Source organism: Phytophthora cinnamomi (assembly GCF_018691715.1).
Source record: "Phytophthora cinnamomi strain GKB4 chromosome Unknown Contig50, whole genome shotgun sequence".
In the NCBI taxonomy this organism is placed as follows: Eukaryota; Oomycota; class Peronosporomycetes; order Peronosporales; family Peronosporaceae; genus Phytophthora; species Phytophthora cinnamomi.
The window spans coordinates 1,049,456-1,075,321 of NW_027150983.1; the positions used below are offsets into that span (position 1 = coordinate 1,049,456).

Consider the following 25,866-nt stretch of genomic DNA (forward strand, 5'->3'; position numbering starts at 1 on the left):
AATTATATTTGAGTACACAAATATAAGTTAACTTTAGACAAGACTCCAAGTAGCTAGTTTAAGGTAAAATGAGAACTGTATTGTTTGTAAATTGATCTTCCTCTAAAATCTGCTAAAAACTGTTTATCATCTATGAAAGGGTTGGCAGCGGCTGGCTGTCAGAGCCCCGCTAATATGCATGTCTCTGATTGGTAGAAAGATGCTGCTTTCTACCAATAGGATCTTTGGTATGTGTGGACCACTCACTGTGGTGGTCCACTTCAATGTATCCATCGGTGTGTCTTACACCAATGTGAGGAAGTATCCAAAACGTTTAACAGATAACCTATCTGTTAAATTCACAAGTGGCTTGCAGCCACTTGTACGTGTAACCCCGTTACACCATCCCCCCATAGTTAGACGCGCGGGGTCCCCGCACGTCAATCTTTGGAATTGACCATTCGTCAATTCTCCGCGTTTGAGAAGAAATCCGCGCTCATTCAACGATGAGCGCGCCTCAGAAGAAGTCCGCTAAGTCGATGGGGAGTCATCTCTCCATCGACGACTACTGAACGCCAGAAGGCGAAGTACGGTGACGTCGTCGACTTCGACGACGACGATGAAGACATGGAGGGCGAGGAGGACTCGCCCTCAAAGCGTAAAGACTCAGTGTCGAGCGAATCGCTCGACCCTCACGCCAAGAACGTTCGCCCGCGTGAAGGGGACGAATCGGACGCTTCGAGTTCGAAGCGTTCGCGTACTGAGAGTGATACCCCACTCGCTTCAGCTGGGGCTCTCAGTATCTGCGCGCTGCTGCTGCAGCGCGTGATGTTAAAACTCAAGGTTTCTCCGCGCGCTGCGCCTGCAGCGCGCGATCCATGGATGCCGTCCGCGTCCGAGATCACGGACCGGTATGGGAACTCGGTACCTCCGAATGAGGTGCCGCTGTATGTATGCAGCGCATCAAAGATGACGCTGTGGTTGCCGAGCTGCACTTTGATGCGGAAACGCATCAAAGGTGCGATTACTACATCGGACTCTTTCATGAGCTCCGATGGTTTCAAAGCAAGAAGACCTCTTCTCGCAGCAAAGTGCCCGAATGGCAGGCACTTTGTCAAGCTGGAACGCCTTTGTTGAGAACTTCAACAAGAGGCCGAGTGCTTACCGTGATCGGATTAAGCAGCGCGTGATCGCTTCGAGACGTACTCGAAGCGTGGAAAGCTGGAGCAACTTCATGTTGCTGCTGAGGAGGCAAATGTGCCGTGCGCTGTGCCCGAGGGCTTTCAGTGCACGAAGTGCTTTCAGGCGCGGTCCGCTTGAGCGACCGTGAGCTGAACGGGTACACGTCGTTCCGTGTGCCCGAAGGTCTCAGAGCTCCGTGCTAAGTTCTTAGCACGTGAGGGTTCGGGCGCTGGCGATGATCGCAGCGCTCGCTCTACTTCCGCTGTGCCAGCGCGTACTGCTCTTCGTACGCCCTCACCATTTCCGGAACGTCCTCCAGCAAGACGTTCCGCGGCTCCCATGTATCTCGATGGGGAGGAAATCCTCTCCAACGAATACGAAAACGAGCCCCTTGAGGGTTCGTTTTCGGGATACTGTGGTCAACAATCCGCTCAACAATCCAGCGGGTTGAGCCGCGGGCGTCACGGATCGGCGGTGGCGGGGTGGGAACACGCCCGGGTATGATCAGCCCCGGGCTGATCAGTATGCGCCTCTCCACGACCGGGTGACCGTCGTGGAGCGTCTTCAGGCGCTGAGTTCGCCGCCCTAAAACAGGAGCTGGCGAACCAGAAGGCCCAAGTCGCGGCGGTCTCGCAGACCGCCTCGAACATCCAGGTCGAGCTGGGGACCCAGATGAAGGGTTGCTCCAGCGTCCGCGCGCTGGAGGAGAGGTTGCTCGTCGCCGAGGCCAAGTCTCGCTTCTGCCTCGGCTCCTGCCGAGGCTTCGGGTCAGCCGAGCTAGATGGCTCGTGCTGCCGGTATGGTTTCAGCCGTCCGACGTAGAAGGTCGGATGGAGGCGCATGCTAGACGGTATGTCTAGCGTGTATGCGTTGCCGTGCCGTGCCAACACAGTGAACGGCCCGATGAAGCGCGGAGCAAGCTTGCTTGCTCCGAAATCCGAAACTGCATGTCTAGGCAGGTTTTGTGTAGCTAACAAAACTAATGAACCAACTTTAAATTCATTTGTGTTGCCTCTGCCCGCATTGTTGCGTTCAGCTTCGTTGATCAACAGAAGCTGCTATTGTGTCTTGGACAAACCGAATCACGGCTTGTCTTTGGTGATGAAACTGATTGCATCCGAGCTGAAGTCATTCAGCTCGCTCTCCGCTAGAGGCCCGGCCTCTGCGTGGTTTCTTGCGGTGTCTGCGCCCTGCGCAGACCCGTGGTCGTTGGCCATGTTAGAGTCTGCGCCCTGCGCAGACTCATGTGGTTTGTCCATTGTTGCAGCTGACACTGTGCAAGTGTCAGCGGTTTCTGCGGCTGCTGTATTGCAGTCGTAGATCCTCCCCACTTAAAGTGGGAGCTATCACCCGAGTAAACTCGGGAGGCGTGGATGCCGCATGGCATTCACGTAGAACGGTGTATGCCCGGTCGAGGCATGCACTGAGTTATTGATGGCAAACTCTGCCATCGATAAACACTCGCTCCAGTATTGGAACGAGTGAGCGTAGCTCTTTAACATATCGACGAGCACGCGATTCACGCGCTCGGTTTGACCGTCCGTCTGCGGATGATCCGCAGTCGACATAGAAGTTGGCTCCAAAGAAGTGTAAACACTTCTTGCCACAGATGCGCTGTGAAGCGGGTCTCTGTCCGACACGATGTCGGACGGCATGCCATGGTGTTTGAACACCATGTCGACGAGCAGACGGGCCGTCTGCTTCGCGGTCACCTCTGTTGGCACCGCAGCAAGATGTACCATCTTGCTGAAACGGTCTACAAAGACCACAACACCGGTGTTCCCTCCGCTATCCGGGGAAGACCAAAGATGAAGTCCAAAGACATGGACTTCAACACTGACGGAGTCGGTAGTGATTGTAGTGGAGCCTGCGCGAATGGCGCAGGCTTTACGCGTTGGCATACCTCGCAAGCACGGATGTACTTGCGCACCCACTTATACTGGTGGTGCCAGTAGAAGTCGCGCGTGAGAAGGACGTAAGTCTTCACGTCCGAGATGTCCCGCAGTCGGGGCATCATGGTACTCGTACATGATCCTGAGTCGCAGGTCATGGTCATTTGGCACGACAACGCGATCCGCGTTGTCGTCGACTGCGTTGTAGAGTAGCAGTCCGTCGTGCACACGAAAGCGGTGTGCACGCGCTCGAAGGTGCTTGGGCAGCTTCTGACGGGACTTGTCAGAAGGCGCTGTGCCATAGGCCAGCAGAGCTTCGCGTCCGCGTCGTGCGCGTACGCGGCCTTCACATCATCCAACAGAGATGATGTGGGTTTGCTCGATCGCATGGCGTCAATGGCATTGACGTCAACAGCTTCTGCATAGTCTGGCCGACGTGACAACGCGTCGGCCACCACGTTCAATCTTCCGGGTTTGTATTCGACCCGAAGTTATACTCCGCAAAGAATGAGAGCCATCTCGCCATTCTTTGTGATATGTGGTGACTTCACTGCGGTACGCAGTGAAGCATGGTCGGTGTAGACCACAAATGGTCTACTCCCAAGCAAATACACTCGGAACTTTGCGAGTGCATACTTCATGGCAAGGAGTTCCTTGTCATGTACCGGATAGTTGCGCTCAGCTGGCTTCAGCTGACGCGATTGGTAGACGACACGATCACGGCCCTCGTGATCGTGCTAGACAACGCGCATCCGATCGCGAAATCGGATGCGTCACACACTACGTGAATGGGCGATCTTGGTCAGCCACTGCCAAGATCGGCGCCTCAGTCAAGCCCCGCTTGACTGCATCGAATGCCTTTGGCAATCGGTGTCCATTCCACACAGCTTCTTTCTTAAGAAGCTGTGACAGCGGGCGGATCTTGCCCGCATAATCCTCCACGTACTTGCACAAGTACGTGTATTGCCAAGGAACTGCCTCAGTTCCTTGACACTTGAAGGCGTTGGCCATTCGTTAATCACTCTGACCTTTCTGGGTCAGGGCGGACACCATTCTTCCCTACGAGACACCCGAGGACGGGTATCTCGCTCGCCCCGAAGATACACTTCTTCAGGTTCGCGTAGAGCTTATGCTGTCGCATAAGCTCGCGAAGCTTCCGGAGATGCACCCTGTGCATCTCTACGTCGGTCTTCCCGTCCACAGCCCGGCTGTGGATGAATACATCATCGAAGTAGCTCGGTGCGAAGTCGCGCACCGAGCGCAACAAGTGCGTCACGCACCTGTTGAAAGTCGCAGGGCATTCTTAAGCCCCTGTGGCATTACTAGCCATTCCCAGAGCATGCCGCTTGGCGTGCTCACTGCCGTGAGAGGGATATCGCTCACGCATTAGGATTTGATAAAATCCATCTCGCAAGTCGAGAGCACTGTAAACGGTGCTCCCGGCCATCGAATCGATGATAACATCTTTTCGCGGTATCGGCGTCTGTGCCGGTACCGTCGCATCGTTCAGCTTGTTGTAAGCATGAACGATGCGCCATCCGCCCTGTGGCTTCTTGACACAGAACGTCGGAGCACTGTGCGGGGACTTTGATTCCCGCACTTGTCCTGTTTTACGACGACTTTCAAAGAAGTCGTCGATCGCTTTCATTTGCTCTCGCGGCAGTGGCCACTGCCGCGTGACACAGTACTTTCGTGCCCGGCACGAGATCAATCTCGTGCTGAATGCCCTTATCCTGCGGAAGCTCCGCAGGAATGTCTTCCGGGAGTACGTCTTTGTACTCCCTCAACAATTCGTAATAGGGACTCGACTTCAGCGAGTCCCAACCTTGTTCCTCGAAGCGCTCTCGCTTCGTCTTCGCACTGAGAGTGTCTTCACTCTCAGTGGTACTTCCCATGAAGAGCTGCCTCAGCTCTTCGCTCGCTCGCCGTTCTTTCGCTGTCCGAGAGAACGCAGACTTGCTCGATGCGTCCATCGTGCAAGTCGCGTGTGAAGCGCTTCCAGCTCATGGCTGGAAGCGAAGTCAACTCCGACGCCGTCGTCGGAGGACTAGCGAGTTCCATGTCACGATACTGGAATCCAGTATTGTGCGCGTCAAGACGCTTAGCGTCTTGACATTCGGCGTCACCGCCGCAGTCTGCCCAGCAGACTGCTCTTGTTGCGTCTCGGTCCCGGACGAGACTTGCGCAGCGTTTTCCGCTTGCGCTGTTCTTGTTGTGCGGAGCCCGGCTCCGCACAGTTGTTCTTCTTGTCCAGGCCCGGCCGTGGACAGTCGTTCGCCGGCGGACCCTGTCCGCGGGCGCGCGGTATCAAGCCCGGCTTGACCGCATTTTCCTTCGTGCAGCCCGGCTGCACGGTAATGTGTCCTTCGCCGGCAGACCCTGTCTGCGGGCGCGCGATATCAAGCCCGGCTTGATCGCATGAGCTTCGTCGTGCAGCCCGGCTGCACGACAGCATGTAATTGCGTCAGTGCGGTACGTTTGCAACCGTCCGCACTGTTTGCAGCGTCAACTCCCGGAGTTGACACGCCTTCGTCACCTCGACGCCATTCATTGGCGGAGCCCCTCATGACCGAGGGTGCGTCGGCTCCCGGAGCCGACGCGTCGTTGTCGACCTGACCGCTTCGGGTCAGGGACTGTCCCTACACGCTTGAACGTGGGTGTTGGTTCCCGGAACCAACACATCTTTTCTTCCGACGTCGGCAGCATTGCCGACGTGGGTCTCACTTGTGCGCGCCCTCGCGCACTTCCTGGCACTCCGGGACAGCAGCATGAAGCGCTGTCTCGATTGGTGAGCCGCGCGCACCTGCTGGTGCGCGCGCTGCGGTAACAGGGCCATCGCTCTGTTCCGCTATCGCGTCCGAAGCGCACGAGCGTGCGCTTCTTCCAGTCTATCACCGGATCATGCCGTGCAAGCCACGGCATGCCCATTACCACGTCGAACTTATCGTCCAGGTCCAGGACGATAAAGTGTTCGACAAACACTCGTTGTTTATACGAGAAGCGCACGTTCACGACGCGCTTCGGTCTTCACGATGGCACCTGTTGCCAGTCGTACTCAGAAGACTTCGAGGTGTATCTACCTCCTCGAAGTCAAGTCTCGACAGGCTTCGTAGTCGAACAAAGTTGTTCGACGCGCCTGAGTTCACCAAAGCTCGAAGAGAGTCACTCGCTCTCTTCGAGTAAACATTCAAGATGACTAGGTTCGGCCTGTCATCTTGTTTCTTGCAGTGAGAGCTGGTCTCACTGGGGCTGCAGTCCTTAGTGTCGCGTGCCCGATGTCGGCACGCGCGACTGCATTACCAGTAGGGCGCCCCGCGCCTACTGGATGTTCGCGTTTTTGTTGGTCCGCGGCGATGCCTAGCATCGCCACGACGGCCACCTCCAGGGGCATGGGAGCTGTGCACTCCCGTGCAAAGTGACCGATCCTTCCGCAACGGAAGCATCGCACGTTACCTCCCTGCTGCTGGTAACCAGCAGTTGTTGCGCTCGAGAGGTCCATTGGTTCCGGACCTCCCGTCCTCGCTACCGGGCGTGGTTGCGGCCTCGGCACGTTCACATGCAGTTTAGCCTGCCGCAGGCTAAACTCCTCTTGCATGGCAAGAGTGATCGCAGCTTCGAGAGTACTGGTACTCTCGGAAGAGATAGGTCTTCACAGGCCCATCTCTAAGTCCTTTCATGAACGTGACGACCTTGGTCGCCTCGTCAATCGGGTTAGTCACGATATTTGATACTAAATATCGTGCGCTGCGCGTAAGCATGGACATCATGCTTACCCTGCTGAAGGTCGAGGAACTCCGCCCTCGACCGGAATTCGTTTGCGGGGCTCAAACGCTTGTTTGAGCTCCTCCTTAATACTTCGTACGTGCTGAAGCACGTAGGATCGGAGAGTCGGCGTCCATACGCCCAACTCCTTGCGCGTCCGCCAAGGCAGGACATGGCGAACGCGACCTTCGACAGCGGGTCGACGATGCGTCGAGCCGCTATGGCTGTGTCGAGTTCGACAAGCCATCGGAGGAGAGGCTCGCCCTCTCTTCCCACGTAATTGCTTACGCTCAACTTTAATGGTTGAGCACGCGGTGTCGTCCCTGACGACGCCGTCACTGAGGAAGCAGCGTCACGCTGCTCCTTCATGATGAATCCCAGAGCAACACCATGTTGCTCCGTCGGCGATAGCGTACGCAGCATTGTAGCTATCGCCGCTTCTCCAATGACTGTTGACAGTCGTTGGAGGGCCTCCACCTGGGTCAGACAGGTGGGGCAGTCAGCGCGTGCAACATGCGTTGCAGGCGTGTTGGAGCTCTCCATGGGCACCTCCGTGCTCATGTGGTTCTCGGCTCCGCGTTCGTACACCGCGTACGAACGTCAAGCAGTCGGTCGTTGGACGGACTACAAAGTGCTACCAGGTGTAGTGGGTCTAACTTGACTCACTACTTTAGCTTACACGTTGCGCAACGTGTATGAGGAAGCGTAAGTACTTAGTAATTACTTAGGTTAATTATATTTGAGTACACAAATATAAGTTAACTTTAGACAAGACTCCAAGTAGCTAGTTTAAGGTAAAATGAGAACTGTATTGTTTGTAAATTGATCTTCCTCTAAAATCTGCTAAAACTGTTTATCATCTATGAAAGGGTTGGCAGCGGCTGGCTGTCAGAGCCCCGCTAATATGCATGTCTCTGATTGGTAGAAAGATGCTGCTTTCTACCAATAGGATCTTTTGGGTATGTGTGGACCACTCACTGTGGTGGTCCACTTCAATGTATCCATCGGTGTGTCTTACACCAATGTGAGGAAGTATCCAAAACGTTTAACAGATAACCTATCTGTTAAATTCACAAGTGGCTTGCAGCCACTTGTACGTGTAACCCCGTTACAGTCGAGACGCAATGCGCGCTTGCTCTTGTCGGGGGGTAGAGGCAGCAGAAGCCTCTTGTAAACTTTCTCAACTGACCCCATTCCCCATTCTGCTGCTTGACGAATTGAAGTGATCGCTGCAGACAAAATTTGTGCAGATTCCCGCACAGAAGGAATCAGCCGGCCCAAATCGCCCTCCTTCAGTGGTGTTAGGATTCGTCCTGTCATGTGACCGGAGCAAGGGAAAGCGCTGTCAGCAACAACGCCATACCTCATGTCTGGGCAAAGATCTGGATTCATGAGGTTCTCTCGAAACTCCACGCAATTCTCGGCATCGTTCCAGCTGCCCGGGCAATTGTGTCGTGCCCAGACAATGAGCCCATCGGCACCAAAACAGAGTGTTCCGGTCACGAAGACGTCGTGCAGCCACCCGTTGTAGAAGGCGTTTTGAACGTCTGGATCCGCTGGTTGCAGAACCTGCCCCAAACCACAAAATGAGTAAAACCTGAGTAAACTAGGAGTAGTCGACAAGAAATATGCTCTCAATACCTTCAGGTTTTTCCCGTCTATAAACCCCCACGTGAATTGAAGCAGAGGCTCTCGAAGAGCTGTAAGTTTGGCGAGTGCGCGTTGCCGAGTTGGAGATGGCCACGAGATACGCGCCGGTCGGAAGCTGTTCAAGGCGCTACCAAGTGCCACCTCGGCTGCATTGAGGACGCGACTCAGAGTCGCCGGTGGCGCGCCAAAAAACATGCACGCCATTTTTGCATGAAGAGAGTCAACATAGAAGACGAGTATTACAGCAAGAGCTTGGTGCTTGAACTTAAACCAGGGAGGGCGTCCTCCCTTTGGACTGAACCCTGGCATGTTGTAAAACCCTGAAAACTGCCTTAACAGGGCACGAAATGAGGTTCTAGAAACGATTACAGAGGAAACCAGTGGGGTTAGCTCATTCAGCGTGAAATCAGCAACCAGGGGAAAATCACAAACCGATCTAAACTTGTAAAATGGATGAAGTTGGCATCAGAGCCGTGCTGCCACAGCTTCATCCAATCCGACTCACTTGGATCTGGAATGCAGTTAAGTGTGGCATAGTGACGCACCCGCAGCAACCGGCGTCGCTCATGGAGCACCAATTGCTCATGAAGCCTTCTCCGGAGCTCTTTGAGCGCCGCAGCTAGGCGGTCTCGCGTTCGCATGTGCGCCGATATCGCTAGCAACGCCCCCGCCCCACGCGTGGCGCGCTTCCCGCCTGAAGGCCAAATGACACGCGAACATCGCGTCTTCTGAAGATCTCAAAATCTGTTGACGAATTCGAAATTTTGTCCGAGTTACGTGGTACATTTACACCTGCTTTTGTACTAATATGAGGCATTTGAACAAGACCAGATTAAACGATTTTAGTGAGGTTTTGGAAGTTCGTTTTCGCACAGAGTGTGAGATCGGCTAATCTACGTCACCTAACCCCAGCATTAAAATTGATTCCATAAAACACTTTTAGAATGGTTATGGAAGGCGCCCACTCCCAACAAGAGGTTGCAGAGGTCTTTTGGTCTCTTTTATGCTATAGACACGCATTGACAGATCTATCGTAACATTTGTCATTCTCTCTCGTCATGAATCCAGGCGACACGACTCTGGCATGCACAGCGGCCTCGATATGTGTGCTTGCCGTCGTTGTCTCCGACAAACGCACGTGGCCTGAGCCTCCGCAACACCAGTACACCGTGCCGCGAGCTGACTGAGATATGATTCGGTCCCAACAAGTCTTTTCCATGGGCTGGTTTCGACGGCATGTACGCTGCACTCGTGATGCATTTGAGGAGATATGCCGCCGCGTTTCGAGCAGCTGGGCCACCGTTCTACCTCCGCTGGGAAGCAACGCAGAGGTGGACATTTCCACACGAGTTGCGATCGCTATGAATTATCTAGCACACGGAGGCTCCATGTACAAAGCAGCTGAGCCAGTTGGCCATGGGAAAACGATTGCAGTGACGTCTATCCACCAAGTGCTTGCAGTGCTGGAGACCTGGGTCGAGAGGACCATCACGCCACCGACGCGGGCGTCTGACTGGGAGCTGATTTGCAGTGAGTTTGAGCACGTCAGTGGCATGCCGGGTGTTGTTGGGGCTGTGGACGGGTGCCTAATACGAGTAAAACGTTTTGCGGACTATGACGGCTGGTACTGCCGTCGCGGGTATCCGGCATTTAACATGATGGGTGTCGTGGACCACCGCCAGCGATTCATGGCATATTCGCTACGCAACGGAGCTCAAAACGACAAATCCGTATTTAATCGATCAATTTTCGCCCGCGAGATGCTCGATACATTTCTCCCCGGAACGCACCTCGTTGGAGACGCGGGTTATCAACTTCTCACTAATGTATTGACCCCGTATCCGATCCTCGCGGAGATGACCCGAGCCCATCGTTGGTATAATTTGGTGCACAGTAGAACACGTATTGCGGTGGAGCAGTCGTTTGGAAGGCTCAAAGGCAAGTTTAGAGTGTTCAAATCGGATCTGTCGCTACAAACGCCTACAGACGTGGCGTTGATCATCAAAGGCTGCCTTGTACTTCACAACTGGATCATCGACCTCGATGAACACCTGCACTTACTCCTGTGGCTATAGAAGACTGGATGGAGATCGACCGAGCATGGTGGGCTACAGAAGAAGTGGCGGGACAGGAAAAGCCAGCTCGCGACAAGCGCGACGCAATTAGAGATTACCTGTTTGCTTGTCGCGTTGAGCAGTTCCTGCAGGTGTAGTTGTAGTGATAGCGTTATCAGCAGTACTCTGCATGAAGGCCAATATAGCAGCGTTTACTTGACGAGACCCATCAAGGGAGGCTTGCATCAGCTGGAGTGTTTTCTGTTGATTGACAACGAGAGCGGTGATCTGTTCTTCCATTCGAGCCAACTTGGTCATAAGCAGCTGAACGTCATGAGATGTCCCGTTGGAGTTCAATCGTAAGCTTAGTGACTCGGCCATCGACGCCACCGCGCTCGCCAGATCCATCTTACGCTTTCGAGCCTGACGCTTGTTGGCCGCGCCTTCAGTGACAATGGTGCGCGGTTGCCCTTCTGGCGAGGGTGAAGCCTCCGAGGTGATGGAGCCCGTTTGACCGAAGTCACGGTTTCCCATCCCACTCAGATCGCCAAAGTACATGATCAGCGTAGGCCAGATGCTAGGATATTCGAGCGGATGTTCCGTGCTATTGCCGGTCTGGGGCTCACTGGCCTTGATGTTGTTGAATGTGGTCTTCAACCCCTGGAACTTGTTCTTGAGCTGCGATACTTTGCATGAGCGGCGGTTCTCCTCGTTAAAATCATCTAGAATGTGAGTCCAGGCTGCAGTCAGCTGCGCTTTGCTCTTCGAGCCCTTGAAGGCAGGGCCGTACTTGTGCATCCGGAGGAACAACAGCGACTCCACGAGAGCATCGCTCCACTCTATGCGCTCATCTGGGCTCTCCACTGTTGCCCCTTGGGCGTCTCCTAGATCGGCTGCTTCTGTGAGGCTGGCCATGCTTAACTGTGAGCAAAAGTTATACTGACTTGCATGTGAATTTCTTAAGGGAAATGCGAAAATGTGCTGTGACCCGACCTCCACTTTATTAGCTATAAAAAAGCCAAAAAGAGAAGAGGTGCGACCCGCCCCTAAAGCAATGCTGTATTGCCTAGCAATGAGAAAACAGGGGAACAAACGCAAGCCATGAGCATCACTACTGCCGTGTTAACATGTACTGCGAATAAACGACTGATGCTGGTAGATGGAAACTGCTATCGGGACACGAGATGCCCCAATTGATCTCGATCCTGCCTCAAAACACGGCCTCCTCACTGCTTGGGACAACACCAACACGACAACCACAGATCTTTCGTGGCAGTCCTCGCGTTGCCGTGACGACGCGAACACTCGCCCGCCATCCTTCTCCACCCAACACACCCACTGACAACTCGGACCTACATATCCGTGTTGCTGCTGTAACACCTCCAGACTCCTGGCAGACACGCCCCCTCCTCCCTTTTCTGATCACAAGCAACTCGTAGATATATTTTCTCATGTTTTCACTGTGTTTGCGGCGGGAGGTCTCGAGACGACTCTCCGCACCTGTGGCGGTTGCTTGCCGAACTCAGCTCGCTCCCACGCTCACTCGCTCGCGGTCGATCGCCAGCCTTCAACGCACATATACAATCCGATCAATACTCGGGGACGCTCACTTGGTTACGAGCACCTTCTTGAGCGACTCGACGCGCACGGGGCCCGCCCGTGAGCGCACCGGGTACCGCTCCTGGTACACGACCTCGCACTTGTTGTTGGTCTTGATGTCCTTGCAGAGCGTCTCCCATACCTTGTTCTTCTTCATCTGGATGGGGGTCACGGGCTCCTGCACCTCCTCGCCGCTCGCGTACACGCGCTCGCCCACCTCGGCCTCCGGGCTCGGGTCCAGCAGCTCCACCTTGCCCTTGTCGTTGACCACCAGCAGGATGGCGCCCGTGGAGCGCGTGCGCACCACCTTGACCATCTTGAGGTTGCAGAGCACCACGACCTTGCGGTCCAGCAGCTCCTCCTCGGCGAAGTACGGCTGGTGCTCCATGACCATCTCGAGCTCCTCGCCCTTGCCGATGTCCACCTTCTCCACGTAGTGGCGCTCCGAGTTCGGGTGCGCCGTCACCTCGGTGATCTTGCCCACCCGCAGGTCCAGCTGCGAGAACACGATCGGGGAGCTGTACACGTCGGACTTGACCATGGCTTCGAAGGCTTGGCTTGGGTGGCTTAGCTTGGCTTGGCTGCTAGTTGGGAAGGAAGGGGCTCTGCTTGGATCGAGAACCGCTTGCGCGCTGGAAGACAACTTGGCGAATGACGGCTCCTGAGCCGCTGACGTTGGAAGGGGGGCGTACGTACCCCACCCCACCCAAGCCCCAGCTGGGCGAGCAGCCCCAAGACATGCAGCGGGGCCAACTTCAAGCACGGCGGGCAGGGTTTCCGCCAATCGCCGAGGCGCGTTCATGGAAAGGGCCCGTCGACCGGCCGCGATTGGCCGGAAAGTGCCGCGGGTGCCCAAGGCGCGCGCGTGTCTTGCCTGCCGGCCCAAGTGTGTGCCTTCGTGCTGGCAGCGAGGCTTCGTGTCCCACGTTTCTTCCTTCTTCTCGAGTGTGAGAAGTTGTCGAGGGCAAGGCGAAGGCCTACACCAAGCAAGCGGTATTGTGGGCCTGCACTACAGGCGGCTCTGAGTGAGACCAAGCCAGCCCTCGATCTGGGCTGATGAGCATCATCGCCGCGCGCCGCTTCGCTCGGGGGATGGGCACGTCTATGTTGAAGTCAGCGCTGCCTGCGAGATCTAATACTGCTTGAAGTTCCAGGCCTCCTGGAGCTGGGCGCGCGCGGCATACAAAGCGCGAGACGCAGCGACGAGGCCGAGCGTCTGGAGCGATGCGCGAGCCGTCCAGACATGCGCGCGTGGCTGCTTGGTGCGTGCCGTCCAAGCGGAGCTGGGATGTGCCGGTGGGACGCCGGCAGCGCTGTGTACGCACGTGTTGTCACGGCCGAGAAGCGCTGGCTTTGGCTGGAGAGCGCAGGCGCTCCATGGCCCGCTGGCACGAACCAGACGCCGGACCGGTGGTGCTGTACGCACATGCTGTCATTACGAGCGTGGCGGCGACTAATGCAAACGCGAGCGGGTCGGCGACACAACTTCAGACGTCAACTCGCGTCTGTCCCAGGGCGTCAAACGAGTAGAGCGTGCTGAGAATTGCTCATAAGGCCGGAACGATTTTGTAGTCCAAGTAGACGAGTTCCGAATTTGGTTCCCAAACACCTACATGGTCAGAACGAGTTCTGGGCACTTCACACACTGCAAGCCGGGGAGACGCTCGTGATGGCCCTGCAAACCACATACGAGTTCCATCGCACAAGGACCAATGCTGACCTTGTCTACCTCCGTGCGCAGTCCTACAGCAAGAGGCAGCGTGAGTTTGCCTCACTGGGGCTTCTCTCTCAGCGAAGTGCATCCGTAGTGATGACCACAGCAAAGCTCGTTCTGCAGCAAAACCAAAAACTCGTTCTGAGTGCCGTATGCAGTTTTTAGCCAATGAAAATGCAAGTTCGTTCAGAACGAATTTCAGAACTTTTACTTAGACGGTCGAGGTAGAGCGAGTGAAACTCGGATTGAGCCGCTGTGTTAAAAATCGGAAAATGGTAGAGAAATCGGGTAGACAAAATCCTCGAACGAACACGAATTATTTGCTGTATAGACTATTAATCGGTTTTAGTAATGAAAATGGGGCCGAAACCCAAAAGAAAATCTGAGAAAATCAAATAGTATAATCGCACTTACCAGTGCATCCGTACCACCCGTCTCGCACACCACCTACTTTTGTCGGTTTTTGGCGCCAAATCTCAACAATCCGCAGTAGCCATGGCCGACACTTCCGGCGCCGCAGCCGGCGATGTGTCCGACCGCGACGAGGAGCCCTTGCCTGCGTCCGCTGGCGCCGCCCAGCGCGACGAGGAGCTGGAGGACTTCGCCGTGTCGTCCTCGGACGAGGACGCGGCCGCCGGCGAGCCGCGGCTGGACGCCGCCATGATGAACGAGCTGCTGCTCGTGTGCTCCAACCTGGGCATGCTGCGCGTGGCGGCGCCGGGCGAGGCGCCCGTGCTCATGCGCGGCGAGGACTGCGAGCAGTGGATCCACGACCTGCAGCGCGCCGTGCGCCGCGACCACGCCAAGCACAAGCTGGTGGCCAAGCAGCTGGGCCAGTGGAAGATCCTGCAGAAGAAGCTGCTGCCGCTGCTGGTGAACCACCAGCACGACTGGGCGCTCGTCTTCTCCATCCTCAAGGTGCTGGTCATGCTCACCATGAAGCCCCCGCGGGACTCGACCAACGTGGCGCAGCAGCTCAAGTACCTGCGCCAGTACAAGCACGAGTTCCTGCGCCGCGGCGTCGTGCCCATCATGATGGCCATCCTGGTGGAGCCGCTGGCGCGCAGGGGCTCGGCCCGCACGGCGCAGGACTTCCTCAACATGGAGATCGTGCTCACGCTCATCCGGAACCTGCTGGCCATCCCGAACGAGGACCCGCGCTTCGTCACGTCCACCACGTCCTACTTCAGCCACCTGCAGGAGGACTTGATCTGCACGCTGCACGAGGAGAACGTGTACGAGATGATCCTGCTCTTCGCGCAGGACATCGACTCTCCGGAGAACCGGGAGTGGAACCTGCTCATCATGGAGATGATCGACCTCACGCTCGACTGCTCCCAGCCAAAGTCCGTCGTGGCCTACGCCAAGAAGCAGTTGACGGGCGAGACGGCCAAGGGCGCTGGAGGGCAACCTGCTGCCAATTCGACGCCGGTGGGGGGACCCCGACCGTCTCGCAATGTGGCGCCCGCCGGTGGAGGTTTGCTGGCCAAGTTGAACAGTGAGAAGAAGGCGTCGGCCTTGCACCAGTCAGGATCGCGTCGCCACTCCAACTTTGGCGGCGTTCTGACCATGGTTGGACCCACGGGGCGCGCCACGGTGCTCTCCGACTTTTCGAAAACGGTTTATGACCAGGTACCCCAGGCGGCGAAGAAGCCGGTCTCGCGGAGGAAAGGGAAGAAGGGTGCAGCCCCCGTTACAGATATTCACGAGATTTTTGGTGGGAAAGGAAAAGTGACGGAGTCCGACGAGTAAGTTGCGGTGAAGAACGGATGTCGACGAGGACCGCAGTGCTAATTTGTGTATGTTTGCGTGCAGGCGAACGATGAGCGTACTCCAAGAAATCTGCGATTCCATCGTTTCGAAGTCTTACTTCCAACTCACCAACTCGTTGAAGACCGAATTCCGGAGAGGAAGCAGCAAGCTGATTTCGACAGATCGACTTCAGTACTTCCACCTCGTATGGTTTCTCACCACGTATCACCGCTTGAAGGTTCAAGCATTAAAGTCGCACTACAAGCATCAGCTAAAAGCTGTGCAGAAGAAGACGACCGAGCTCCAGAATGCCTTGGATTTCACTACACCGCCACCCCCGGCACCTGAAAAACCCGACTATGACGAGAAGGCAGTGCTTTCGACGTTGGATATGTTCTCGTTCAATTTTGTGTTACAATCGATTGAAAACTATGCGACCATGAAGAACTACCACGGCATGACGGTTTCTGTCCAACTTTTGGCAGAAATGATGGCGTATCTCGCTGAGCTTACGGCGAGCGATGATCCTCGTTTCCAACGAATTGCAGACTCCTTGCAGCACAAGATTTTCTATGAGCGTGATTTCCTGGATCGCCTGCCAGTGCTGTTGAAGACGTGGTCCCCAGGTCTTTTCCCGAAGGCATACGTGGTCGACGTCGTCACTCTTACTCATGTAAGTCCGGCTTCGTTGAAATCGATTTATTGGTTTGGTCGAGCTAATTTGGCTATTTGCGGGTATTGCTTCAATACAGCTTGTTTTCAAAGTACTGGACTCGCAAGGAACTATCAAGGTTCTTTCGCGAAGAAAAGCCTACCTGGACAAGTACGTGCAATATGTTCCTGAACTGCATCGAAGACTGTGATACTCACTGCCGTTATGTTTCAGGAAGCGACTGAAGAAGAAACGTGGTGATGGGGAATCCAAAGAGGGAGAAGACTCGGATGGAAGTTCTACTGATGAAGAAGAAACAGAAAGGCAAGCACAACTGCTGATGGAAATGCAGCGTAAGGAAGCAGACTTCGACGTGCGGAAGTACTTTTCCAGTATGGTGTCTTCCGACACAATCAGGATGTACTGCTCACTACTCGCAGACTACCGCGACAACACTGCAAAGGTGAATCACTACATTCACTCGTTCTTCTACCGCACAAAACACTTCCAGATCTACCAGCAAGAGGAATGGACGATGCAGCCAATGCTGTTCAATATTCACGTGCTGATGCTGTTTAACAAGATGCTCCAAGACGCGTATATCCAGCGTCTTCCTGAGTACAAGAACTTCTTGGACTTCATTCGTGGCGTTGTTCGTGATTTTTTCTCGCTGGCCGACAAAAACAATTTGCTTTTTGTCGAGGCTCTACTGCGTCAGCCGTATCCGTCGAAGTCGTGCATGCTGATCCAGCGGAATTATGATCCTATCGACTCCATGAGTAAATCCAAGTCCGAGGCGGTTGCTTTGGGACGAGAGAGGCGAATCGAGGCAATCAATGAATCGAGACGGCATCGAATTGCGCTGGATCATGAAGAGCTTGAGGGTGAGGCTGAGTTCCAGTTTACGCTGGGGCCATCGGATTTCCAAGCTACCTCTCTTGTGGACAAGGAAGGCCAAGAGGAGGGTGGTGAGACCGCGGAAGGCGCCTCAATGAACCCTTCGGAGGGTGGTTCAGCTGCTAAACCAAAGCCGAAGAGGAAGGCACCGATATCTCGTGCAGCTACCGAGCGTGCCAAGAACTGGAGCAAGGTTGAGGATCGTTATTTGGCGAAGGTGTTCATGAAGTATCGCCACTTACCATCTGTATACGAGGTCATTTCGTATGAGGACATGTTCCAAGAACGCGACCGAACTCCAGAGCAGATTGAGCGCCGCGTTAAATATTTGAAACTTCACCGGAAGACCCATGATTCATCTGATGAGGATGAGAACGACCAAAGCAACTCGGACGGTGAGCAGCATGGGGAGAAGGGAGAAACCAATAATACTGTGAGAGAATCCAGACTAGAGAAGGATCTTGCAACGCTCGACACTGCTCGCCCGAGGCGACGTCTACGCCGTGGGGCAGAATTGAGTGACGATGATAGCGATGATGACATGCTACTGGGCGGTTCAGCACAAGGAACGGCGGATGCCTCCCAGGAGAATAACGATTCTGGTGCATCTACAAGAGAAGAGGCTGCGATTGCCCTAGCAACTACCCCAGATGAAGAAATGAACACCGAAGGTTCTACTGAAGTGCCGCCGACCGAGAATCCGAACGATGATGAAAGCCAATCTCAGGATATGGAGGATACTCAAGTGCTAGAAGATAGTTTGGACACAGGCCGTGAAGATCAAGCGGAACAACCCACAGAAGCAGAGGCTACCCAAGAGCTTGATAGCGTCGGAGCAGCCCCTGATACGAGTTCGGCAGCCCCTGCGAAAGTTGCTGCGCCAGAAGGTGATAGTGTTATGACTGGCGGCGAGCTCCCGGATGCCGAGGTTGTCACTGCTGAGATGGAGGCTGCGACCTTAAACGGCAGCCAAGAGGATGAAAGCCCCACCGACGTGCAGTCTCTGAAGAGAAGTCGCGATGCCGAAGACGCTGACAATGACGCACAGATTGAGGGTACTCCAGCTAAGAAGATCCAACGAGCTGAAACTGAGGAGGAACCCAATGCTGATGCGTCTGCGAGCGAGCAATAAAAAAATGTAAATGCAAGCTGTGCATGACACCAAATCGATTCACATTTACTTGCCTTGTACAGTTAGATTATCCCTTCCTGCAGATCCTCGTCGGCATCCAAGGCTTCTGCATCAGCATCACTCTCTTTCGAGCTCATATTGATCCGGTGGGCACTAACGATCTCAGAGAAGCACTGCGTACGCAACAGGGCTTGGTAGAACTGTGAATCTTCGTCAGCACGAGTCGCAAGAAACTCGGTCTCATCGAAGATCACCACCGACTCCTTCGTGTCGCCAACCACAAGGCACGCGTTGGTGTGGCCACTCAGCAGTTCTGAAAACAGATCGAAGCAGATACCGCGAACTTGTTCGTCGCGCTCAGCTTCCGTCTCGGGAGGAGAAGCATAAGTCAACGAAGTGTCGCCGGTATCAACAGGGAATGTATCGCATCCACCGATAGAGTCGTACTGCAGTGCTCTTGGGAAGAGTAACCTGTCCAACTCTTGCTTTGCAGCTTCGAAGCATCTAGGAAGGAAGATCGCGTCCTCTCCTAAATCATCTCGCAAACCCATTCCTCGCCAAGCAACAGATTGGTCACCAACGTATTCGACAACCTTGCGATCGACGTCAGCAACGAGATAGAAACCACGCGTAGGGAGATCCGATCGCAGTGCAAACTCGCTGTTCACTCCTACCAAAATTGGCGTTGGGCACTGGAGATAGGAGAGCAGTGGCTTCGGCAACACGGGAGCATACACGTGACACCACGAGAATGGTCGCAGCAGATTGCGGATAGCCTCGGCGCACATCGTCAGCAATGAATACTGGCTTGCCACGACCACAATACTGCACTCGAGCACAGCGCTAGCCAGAATCTGGAGTACCATTGCGGTACCAAACTGCTCGAAGAGAATCGTCATTGGCACATCGACCTGTGTTTCCAGCGTACTCAAGGGCAAACTCAGGATGCTGCTGTGTTTCCGATGAGCTAGACGCCGCATTTCCGGGTGCACATACGTATGAGTCCTGGCACTCGTGATGGTCGTTCTCGTCCAGCTAATGCTGCTCTGGAATAGCAAAGCTAGCCGATCATGGGCAAAGATACTGGACTGCTCTTGTGAGCTCTGCACGTGCTCCTCCACTAGCTTCCTCAGCGAGTTCACCAGTGGTAGGTGAGAAAGCAGGCAGAAACCCTTAGCAACGTAGTGCTCCTCATTGGATGTTCCCACGTGCACTGGCTCATATGTCAAGTAGACCGATCCGAACAAAAACCCATTTCGACCGCTCTGCTGGAACGGGAACAACATATCAGCGGGGCATTTTTCCCCTCCCGACCGCTTGATGAGGATTCGGCCGCTCGGGACGAGGAAAGTCTTAATTCGTCTGGATATGTCATCAAAGGACTCATCCGTGCTGTCTTTGTCCTTGTGTGGGTTTGGAACGGGCATTAACATAAGTGTAGCGGCTGCATCCTCGTCTTCCTGCTTCTCCAGGAACGTCGCGAACGTCAGAATAGTATCAATTCCACAATCGTCGTCCTTTGGGGCAGGGGCGTTCGCCGTCGGTGACTCATAGTTCGGACGATAGTGCACCTGCAGACCCTCCGGAAGCTTCGTCAATCGTATGATGCTCTCTAGGTTTAACACCACTTTGGCGAATTCGCGGTCCTCACTTTCCTCTGCGGAGTCGATCTCACTCCCCTGTTCGCTGTTGTTGGCGCTCATGCGGTCCGAGTTGTCGGTTGTACCCTTACTGTCGGCGCGCTCCTCTTCATCTCTTTCCTCATCCTTATCTTCTTCACCCTCCCCGCCACTCGATGCGGAGTCCCCATCAACAGCTTGCACCCGAGAGTACTCCGCAGACGAGAAGGCTCTGGACAACAGCTTTGGTGGGGAGTCCTCTTTGGACTCGACCAGGTCAAAGTGAATCATAGAGTCCTGCAATGCAACCTTGTACAAATCGCTCTTCGTAAACCGGTCAAACCACGACGACCGCAGCATGGCGAAAATCTCTTGCTGAGCCTTGTTGAACAGCGCCTTGGCAACCGGCTGAGGGGGCTGGAGTTTCTCATCGAATCGACGACTGGCAATAGCGAGATACAGGTCGTTTTTGGTCGCCAGGGTGATGGCCTGCGAGTCGTTCTGCGCCTTGTCCACCAGCACGCGCGCCAGTCGCCAAAACAGCTCGTAGTTTGCCTCCTCCAGCACAGGCTTGAGCACGTACTCGACGTGGAGCCAGAAGTAGAGCTCGAAGTGCTGGCGGCTCTGCATCAGGAAGAGCAAAAAGTAGTGCGCCGCGCGGGGCTGCTGCAGTATTCTGTCCATGGGGATGGTCCGCGTGCCGTCCTCCGTGTCGATGAGCATCTTGAGGTACTCGTCGCTTTTGAGGAAGCGCGGCATCTCCTCCCGCGTGAGCCGCATGTAGGCGAGCTTCTGGATGGGGAAGAAGCTGTCGACGACCTTGCTGGAGCTGTCAATGTTGCCCTTCACGAGCTGCTCGAGCTCGCGCGTGAGCTCCAGCGTCGTGGCGATCTGGAACTCGGAGGCGTTGTCGATGTACTTGTGCCAGATCTTGAGCGCCTGTTCGCGGCGCTTGTCCTCGTCCACGGTCTGCAGCTGCTCGATCTCCATGAGGAAGAGCAGCACCTGGTGGTAGTTGCTGTGCGTGGCGTCGCTCGGGATCTCCGTGTCCACGGAGAGCCACTGCAGCAGGTACGGCAGCTTCTTCGGGTCCTTCACGATCTCCTTGAGCGTGAAGGGCACGTGGCCCTGCAGCTTCTGGAAGCTCGTGGTGTCCAGCCCCACCAGCTGCCGCTGCTTGTCGTGCTGCGCGCCTTTGCCGCCGCCGCGCTTCCACTGCGGCAGCTTGTTGGGGCGGAAGAGCTTGCGCAGCTTCGAGCTGGCCGGGAACGGGTGCGACAGCTCCGGCGCGCTGCGCAGCGGCGACGTCTTGCCCGTCAGGCGCACCGACTGTCTGCGCGGCTGCGGGAAGGCCAGACCCACCACGGAGCCGCGGCTGGGGGCGGCGTCGGCCGCGGCCTTGTCCTCCCCGAAGAGCCACGAGTCCAGGCTCACGTTGGCGATGGAGCGCATCGGCATCTCGACTATAGGATTGTAACCCAGGCTATGGGAGTAGCCTGGGTACAGATAACGTACCCTTATTGTAACCGAGGCGTAACCCACGCTCGACTGTAGGATTGTAACCCAGGTACGGTTCATGGGTGTAACATGGGTACAGACAACGTACCCCTAATTGTAACCGAGGTAAAACCCCGGGGTTTTGAGCTTTTGAAAAACCCATAACCCAGAAAACCTTTAACCCACTTTTCGCTCAGAACTTTTGAGGTGGAGATGGCGGACCGGGCGAAGGTGCTGGCGCTGTACAAGCGCATCCTGACGCTGCACCGGCAGAAGCTGGAGCCGCACATGCGCGTGCTCGGGGACCAGTACGTGCGCGACGAGTTCAAGCGTCACAAGAGCGCGGCGCCCAAGTTCGTGCCGCTGTTCCTGCGCGAGTGGGAGGCGTACGAGGGGCTCATGCGCCAGAAGAAGGACCGCTTCGGCCAGGAGCTGTCGGCGGAGGACAAGCGGCTGCTGGACGTGGGGCAGCAGGAGAAGCTGCAGTCGCTGCAGGAGGCCGCCAAGAAGGTGGGCGAGACCATCGCATAGGACAAGGCGACGAAACAGCAATACACTGCCGAGATAGTAGACTTGTGGTTGGGTCGTTGCGTTGGTCTGGTTGTCTTGCTGGCGAGTGGCATGCTGCAGCATCGTCTTAGACGGCATGTGACATTGTACACTAGCACACGTGACACAGCAGGCACCGCTCGAGTCGTCTCCGTACCATGAGTGGCAACATAACAGCAGCGGCTGCTGAGTTGGCGCGGCGCTGGGCCCCATCCTCGGTGGCTACAACAAATGTGTTTGATCAAGGGTGAGCAGGTCACTCTCAACTCGAGAGTCTCGAACGAATTGGGTCGTTGGTACGTGTAGCGCATAAGATTTCCACCAGGGACTGGGTCCATGCTATCGATGCCCTCGGTAACTATGCAGACATTACATCACGACTCTTGTCTGCCTCGCTCCAGCCCCGCCCTTGCTTCGCTGCGACCTCTGCACGGTCACGATCACGAGTCACACGCGAACGTGCCGTCGTCGCCGCCGTCCCCGCCGTATCCGCTGTCGTCGTTGGTGGTGGTGACATCGTTACTACATTTTCTTATCGCAGTCACCTCCCCGGACAACAACCGTCATGATCCTGTCATCGAGCTGAGCCAAATGAGCCAGATCTTGCTTCAAAAACGCGGGTTCCTCGCTGCTTGGGACATCAGCAACACGACAACCACAGATCCTTCCTGGCAGTCCTCGCGTTGCCGTGACGACGCGAACACTCGCCCGCCATCCTTCTCCACCCAACACACCCACTGACAACTCGGACCTACATATCCGTGTTGCTGCTGTAACACCTCCAGACTCCTGGCAGACACGCCCCCTTCCTCCCTTTTCTGATCACAAGCAACTCGTAGATATATTTTCTCATGTTTTCACTGTGTTTGCGGCGGGAGGTCTCGAGACGACTCTCCGCACCTGTGGCGGTTGCTTGCCGAACTCAGCTCGCTCCCACGCTCACTCGCTCGCGGTCGATCGCCAGCCTTCAACGCACATATACAATCCGATCAATACTCGGGCGCTCACTTGGTTACGAGCACCTTCTTGAGCGACTCGACGCGCACGGGGCCCGCCCGTGAGCGCACCGGGTACCGCTCCTGGTACACGACCTCGCACTTGTTGTTGGTCTTGATGTCCTTGCAGAGCGTCTCCCATACCTTGTTCTTCTTCATCTGGATGGGGGTCACGGGCTCCTGCACCTCCTCGCCGCTCGCGTACACGCGCTCGCCCACCTCGGCCTCCGGGCTCGGGTCCAGCAGCTCCACCTTGCCCTTGTCGTTGGCCACCAGCAGGATGGCGCCCGTGGAGCGCGTGCGCACCACCTTGACCATCTTGAGGTTGCAGAGCACCACGACCTTGCGGTCCAGCAGCTCCTCCTCGGCGAAGTACGGCTGGTGCTCCATGACCATCTCGAGCTCCTCGCCCTTGCCGATGTCCACCTTCTCCACGTAGTGGCGCTCCGAGTTCGGGTGCGCCGTCACCTCGGTGATCTTGCCCACCCGCAGGTCCAGCTGCGAGAACACGATCGGGGAGCTGTACACGTCGGACTTGACCATGGCTTCGAAGGCTTGGCTTGGGTGGCTTAGCTTGGCTTGGCTATTAGCTGGGAAGAGGCTCTGCTTGGATCGAGAACCGCTTGCGCGCTGGAAGACAACTTGGCGAATGACGGCTCCTGAGCCGCTGACGTTGGAAGGGGGGCGTACGTACCCCACCCCACCCAAGCCTTGAAAGGATCCAGCTGGGCGAGCAGCCCCAAGACATGCAGCGGGGCCAACTTCAAGCACGGCGGGCAGGGTTTCCGCCAATCGCCGAGGCGCGTTCATGGAAAGGGCCCGTCGACCGGCCGCGATTGGCCGGAAAGTGCCGCGGGTGCCCAAGGCGCGCGCGTGTCTTGCCTGCCGGCCCAAGTGTGTGCCTTCGTGCTGGCAGCGAGGCTTCGTGTCCCACGTTTCTTCCTTCTTCTCGAGTGTGAGAAGTTGTCGAGGGCAAGTCGAAGGCCTACACCAAGCAAGCGGTATTGTGGGCCTGCACTGCAGGCGGTTCTGAGTGAGAGTCTCACTGTGAGACCAAGCCAGCGTGGAAGCCCCCTCGATCTGGGCTGATGAGCATCATCGCCGCGCGCCGCTTCGCTCGGGGGATGGGCACGTCTATGTTGAAGTCAGCGCTGCCTGCGAGATCTAATACTGCTTGAAGTTCCAGGCCTCCTGGAGCTGGGCGCCCCGACCGGAGCGCGGCATACAAAGCGCGAGACGCAGCGACGAGGCCGAGCGTCTGGAGCGATGCGCGAGCCGTCCAGACATGCGCGCGTGGCTGCTTGGTGCGTGCCGTCCAAGCGGAGCTGGGATGTGCCGGTGGGACGCCGGCAGCGCTGTGTACGCACGTGTTGTCACGGCCGAGAAGCGCTGGCTTTGGCTGGAGAGCGCAGGCGCTCCATGGCCCGCTGGCACGAACCAGACGCCGGACCGGTGGTGCTGTACGCACATGCTGTCATTACGAGCGTGGCGGCGACTAATGCAAACGCGAGCAGGTCGGCGACACAACTTCAGACGTCAACTCGCGTCTGTCCCAGGGCGTCAAGTTAAAGAGTAGAGTGTAGGTAGCGGTGGAAGCGATGGCGGGGGCATTTAACGGAATGGGGAGCTGGGACGAGGTAGAACGAGTTGGAGAGAAAGAACGTGATGGAGTCCGTATTGCAAAATAAGTAAACGTGTTGCTGATAATCATGGCTATCAAATATTATTTGAGCATGGATCGCACGCCATTAATCTAGTGCGCGCTTGCATGCTCTCTTCGTTATCGAAGACTACGCGCATCGAGCTTGGGGCATTTGCCGCCAACTTGAAGTCGATGACCACCCTTGAAACCTGATAATTCTCAGATTTTCGGCGGCAGTTTGCAAAGAAAGGCCCGGTGAAAAACACGCAGTGACGAGACCTTTACGTTTATTCGCTGAAAGTGCGACGATTTTTATCGTTCTGGGCACAAACGTCGTCGCTATTAAATAGTCAAATTTTGACGACACAGTTAGCCAATATGCAAGTACATGTACTCGAGCTCCTTCGCGTCGGGGCAGCAGCCTTCATGGGGTTACCTGAATGCACGTCAATCCATGTTTATCGCCTGGCCATGCTCTGTGCGGCAGGCACCGGAAACCTGATTACAACTTCAAGTTGGTCCATTTTCACCCAATAAACGCCGAGATCATTATTTGTTGGAATTAGCGGGTGCGTATACAAATATGTATCGAGCTCGTGCCCAAGTAACAAACCGTAGTTCCGCTATACACCATTAAGTTTACACCGACAATACTACTCTACAGATCTGAAGACTGACACCACTCGCATGAACTCCAGCATCGAGTCCGTATCAAGAGCTCCATCACGTTCTTTCTCTCCAACTCGTTCTACCTCGTCCCAGCTCCCCATTCCGTTAAATGCCCCCGCCATCGCTTCCACCGCTACCTACACTCTACTCGTTTAACTTGACGCCCTGGGACAGACGCGAGTTGACGTCTGAAGTTGTGTCGCCGACCCGCTCGCGTTTGCATTAGTCGCCGCCACGCTCGTAATGACAGCATGTGCGTACAGCACCACCGGTCCGGCGTCTGGTTCGTGCCAGCGGGTCATGGAGCGCCTGCGCTCTCCAGCCAAAGCCAGCGCTTCTCGACCGTGACAACACGTGCGTACACAGCGCTGCCGGCGTCCCACCGGCACATCCCAGCTCCGCTTGGACGGCACGCACCAAGCAGCCACGCGCGCATGTCTGGACGGCTCGCGCATCGCTCCAGACGCTCAGCCTCGTCGCTGCGTCTCGCGCTTTGTATGCCGCGCTCCGGTCGGGGCGCCCAGCTCCAGGAGGCCTGGAACTTCAAGCAGTATTAGATCTCGCAGGCAGCGCTGACTTCAACATAGACGTGCCCATCCCCCGAGCGAAGCGGCGCGCGGCGATGATGCT

The 25,866-nt window shown here is 55.9% G+C and overlaps 6 protein-coding genes across 7 annotated transcripts; 2 read left to right on the plus strand and 4 right to left on the minus strand.

Annotated features, from left to right (window-relative positions):
- Positions 1–10,627: 10,627 nt before the first annotated feature.
- IUM83_06657 (uncharacterized protein) lies at positions 10,628–11,434 on the minus strand (the record flags this gene model as incomplete). The annotated part of the gene is made up of 1 exon (XM_067930883.1): positions 10,628–11,434. One exon carries the CDS (start codon positions 11,432–11,434, stop codon positions 10,628–10,630), a length of 807 nt encoding a protein of 268 aa, XP_067789811.1.
- Positions 11,435–12,125: 691 nt separating this feature from the next.
- Positions 12,126–12,659, minus strand: IUM83_06658 (Tyrosine--tRNA ligase; the record flags this gene model as incomplete). Its single annotated transcript, XM_067930884.1, has 1 exon — positions 12,126–12,659. One exon carries the CDS (start codon positions 12,657–12,659, stop codon positions 12,126–12,128), a length of 534 nt encoding a protein of 177 aa, XP_067789808.1.
- A 1,668-nt stretch (positions 12,660–14,327) lies between these two features.
- On the plus strand, positions 14,328–18,265 carry IUM83_06659 (DNA topoisomerase I-interacting protein; the record flags this gene model as incomplete). Of its 2 annotated transcripts, XM_067930886.1 has the most annotated exons (4): positions 14,328–15,580; positions 15,648–16,257; positions 16,337–16,407; positions 16,471–18,265. In XM_067930886.1, 4 exons carry the CDS (start codon positions 14,328–14,330, stop codon positions 18,263–18,265), a joined length of 3,729 nt encoding a protein of 1,242 aa, XP_067789682.1. The 2 variants fall into 2 exon arrangements, with proteins under 2 accessions (XP_067789682.1, XP_067789681.1); XM_067930885.1 differs by lacking the exons at positions 15,648–16,257; positions 16,337–16,407; positions 16,471–18,265 and having other exon boundaries at positions 14,328–15,584.
- Positions 18,266–18,327: 62 nt separating this feature from the next.
- IUM83_06660 (DENN domain-containing protein 5B) lies at positions 18,328–21,342 on the minus strand (the record flags this gene model as incomplete). Its single annotated transcript, XM_067930887.1, has 1 exon — positions 18,328–21,342. One exon carries the CDS (start codon positions 21,340–21,342, stop codon positions 18,328–18,330), a length of 3,015 nt encoding a protein of 1,004 aa, XP_067789782.1.
- A 252-nt stretch (positions 21,343–21,594) lies between these two features.
- On the plus strand, positions 21,595–21,912 carry IUM83_06661 (protein acn9 mitochondrial; the record flags this gene model as incomplete). Its single annotated transcript, XM_067930888.1, has 1 exon — positions 21,595–21,912. One exon carries the CDS (start codon positions 21,595–21,597, stop codon positions 21,910–21,912), a length of 318 nt encoding a protein of 105 aa, XP_067789783.1.
- A 1,022-nt stretch (positions 21,913–22,934) lies between these two features.
- IUM83_06662 (Tyrosine--tRNA ligase) lies at positions 22,935–23,468 on the minus strand (the record flags this gene model as incomplete). The annotated part of the gene is made up of 1 exon (XM_067930889.1): positions 22,935–23,468. One exon carries the CDS (start codon positions 23,466–23,468, stop codon positions 22,935–22,937), a length of 534 nt encoding a protein of 177 aa, XP_067789836.1.
- Positions 23,469–25,866: the final 2,398 nt, after the last annotated feature.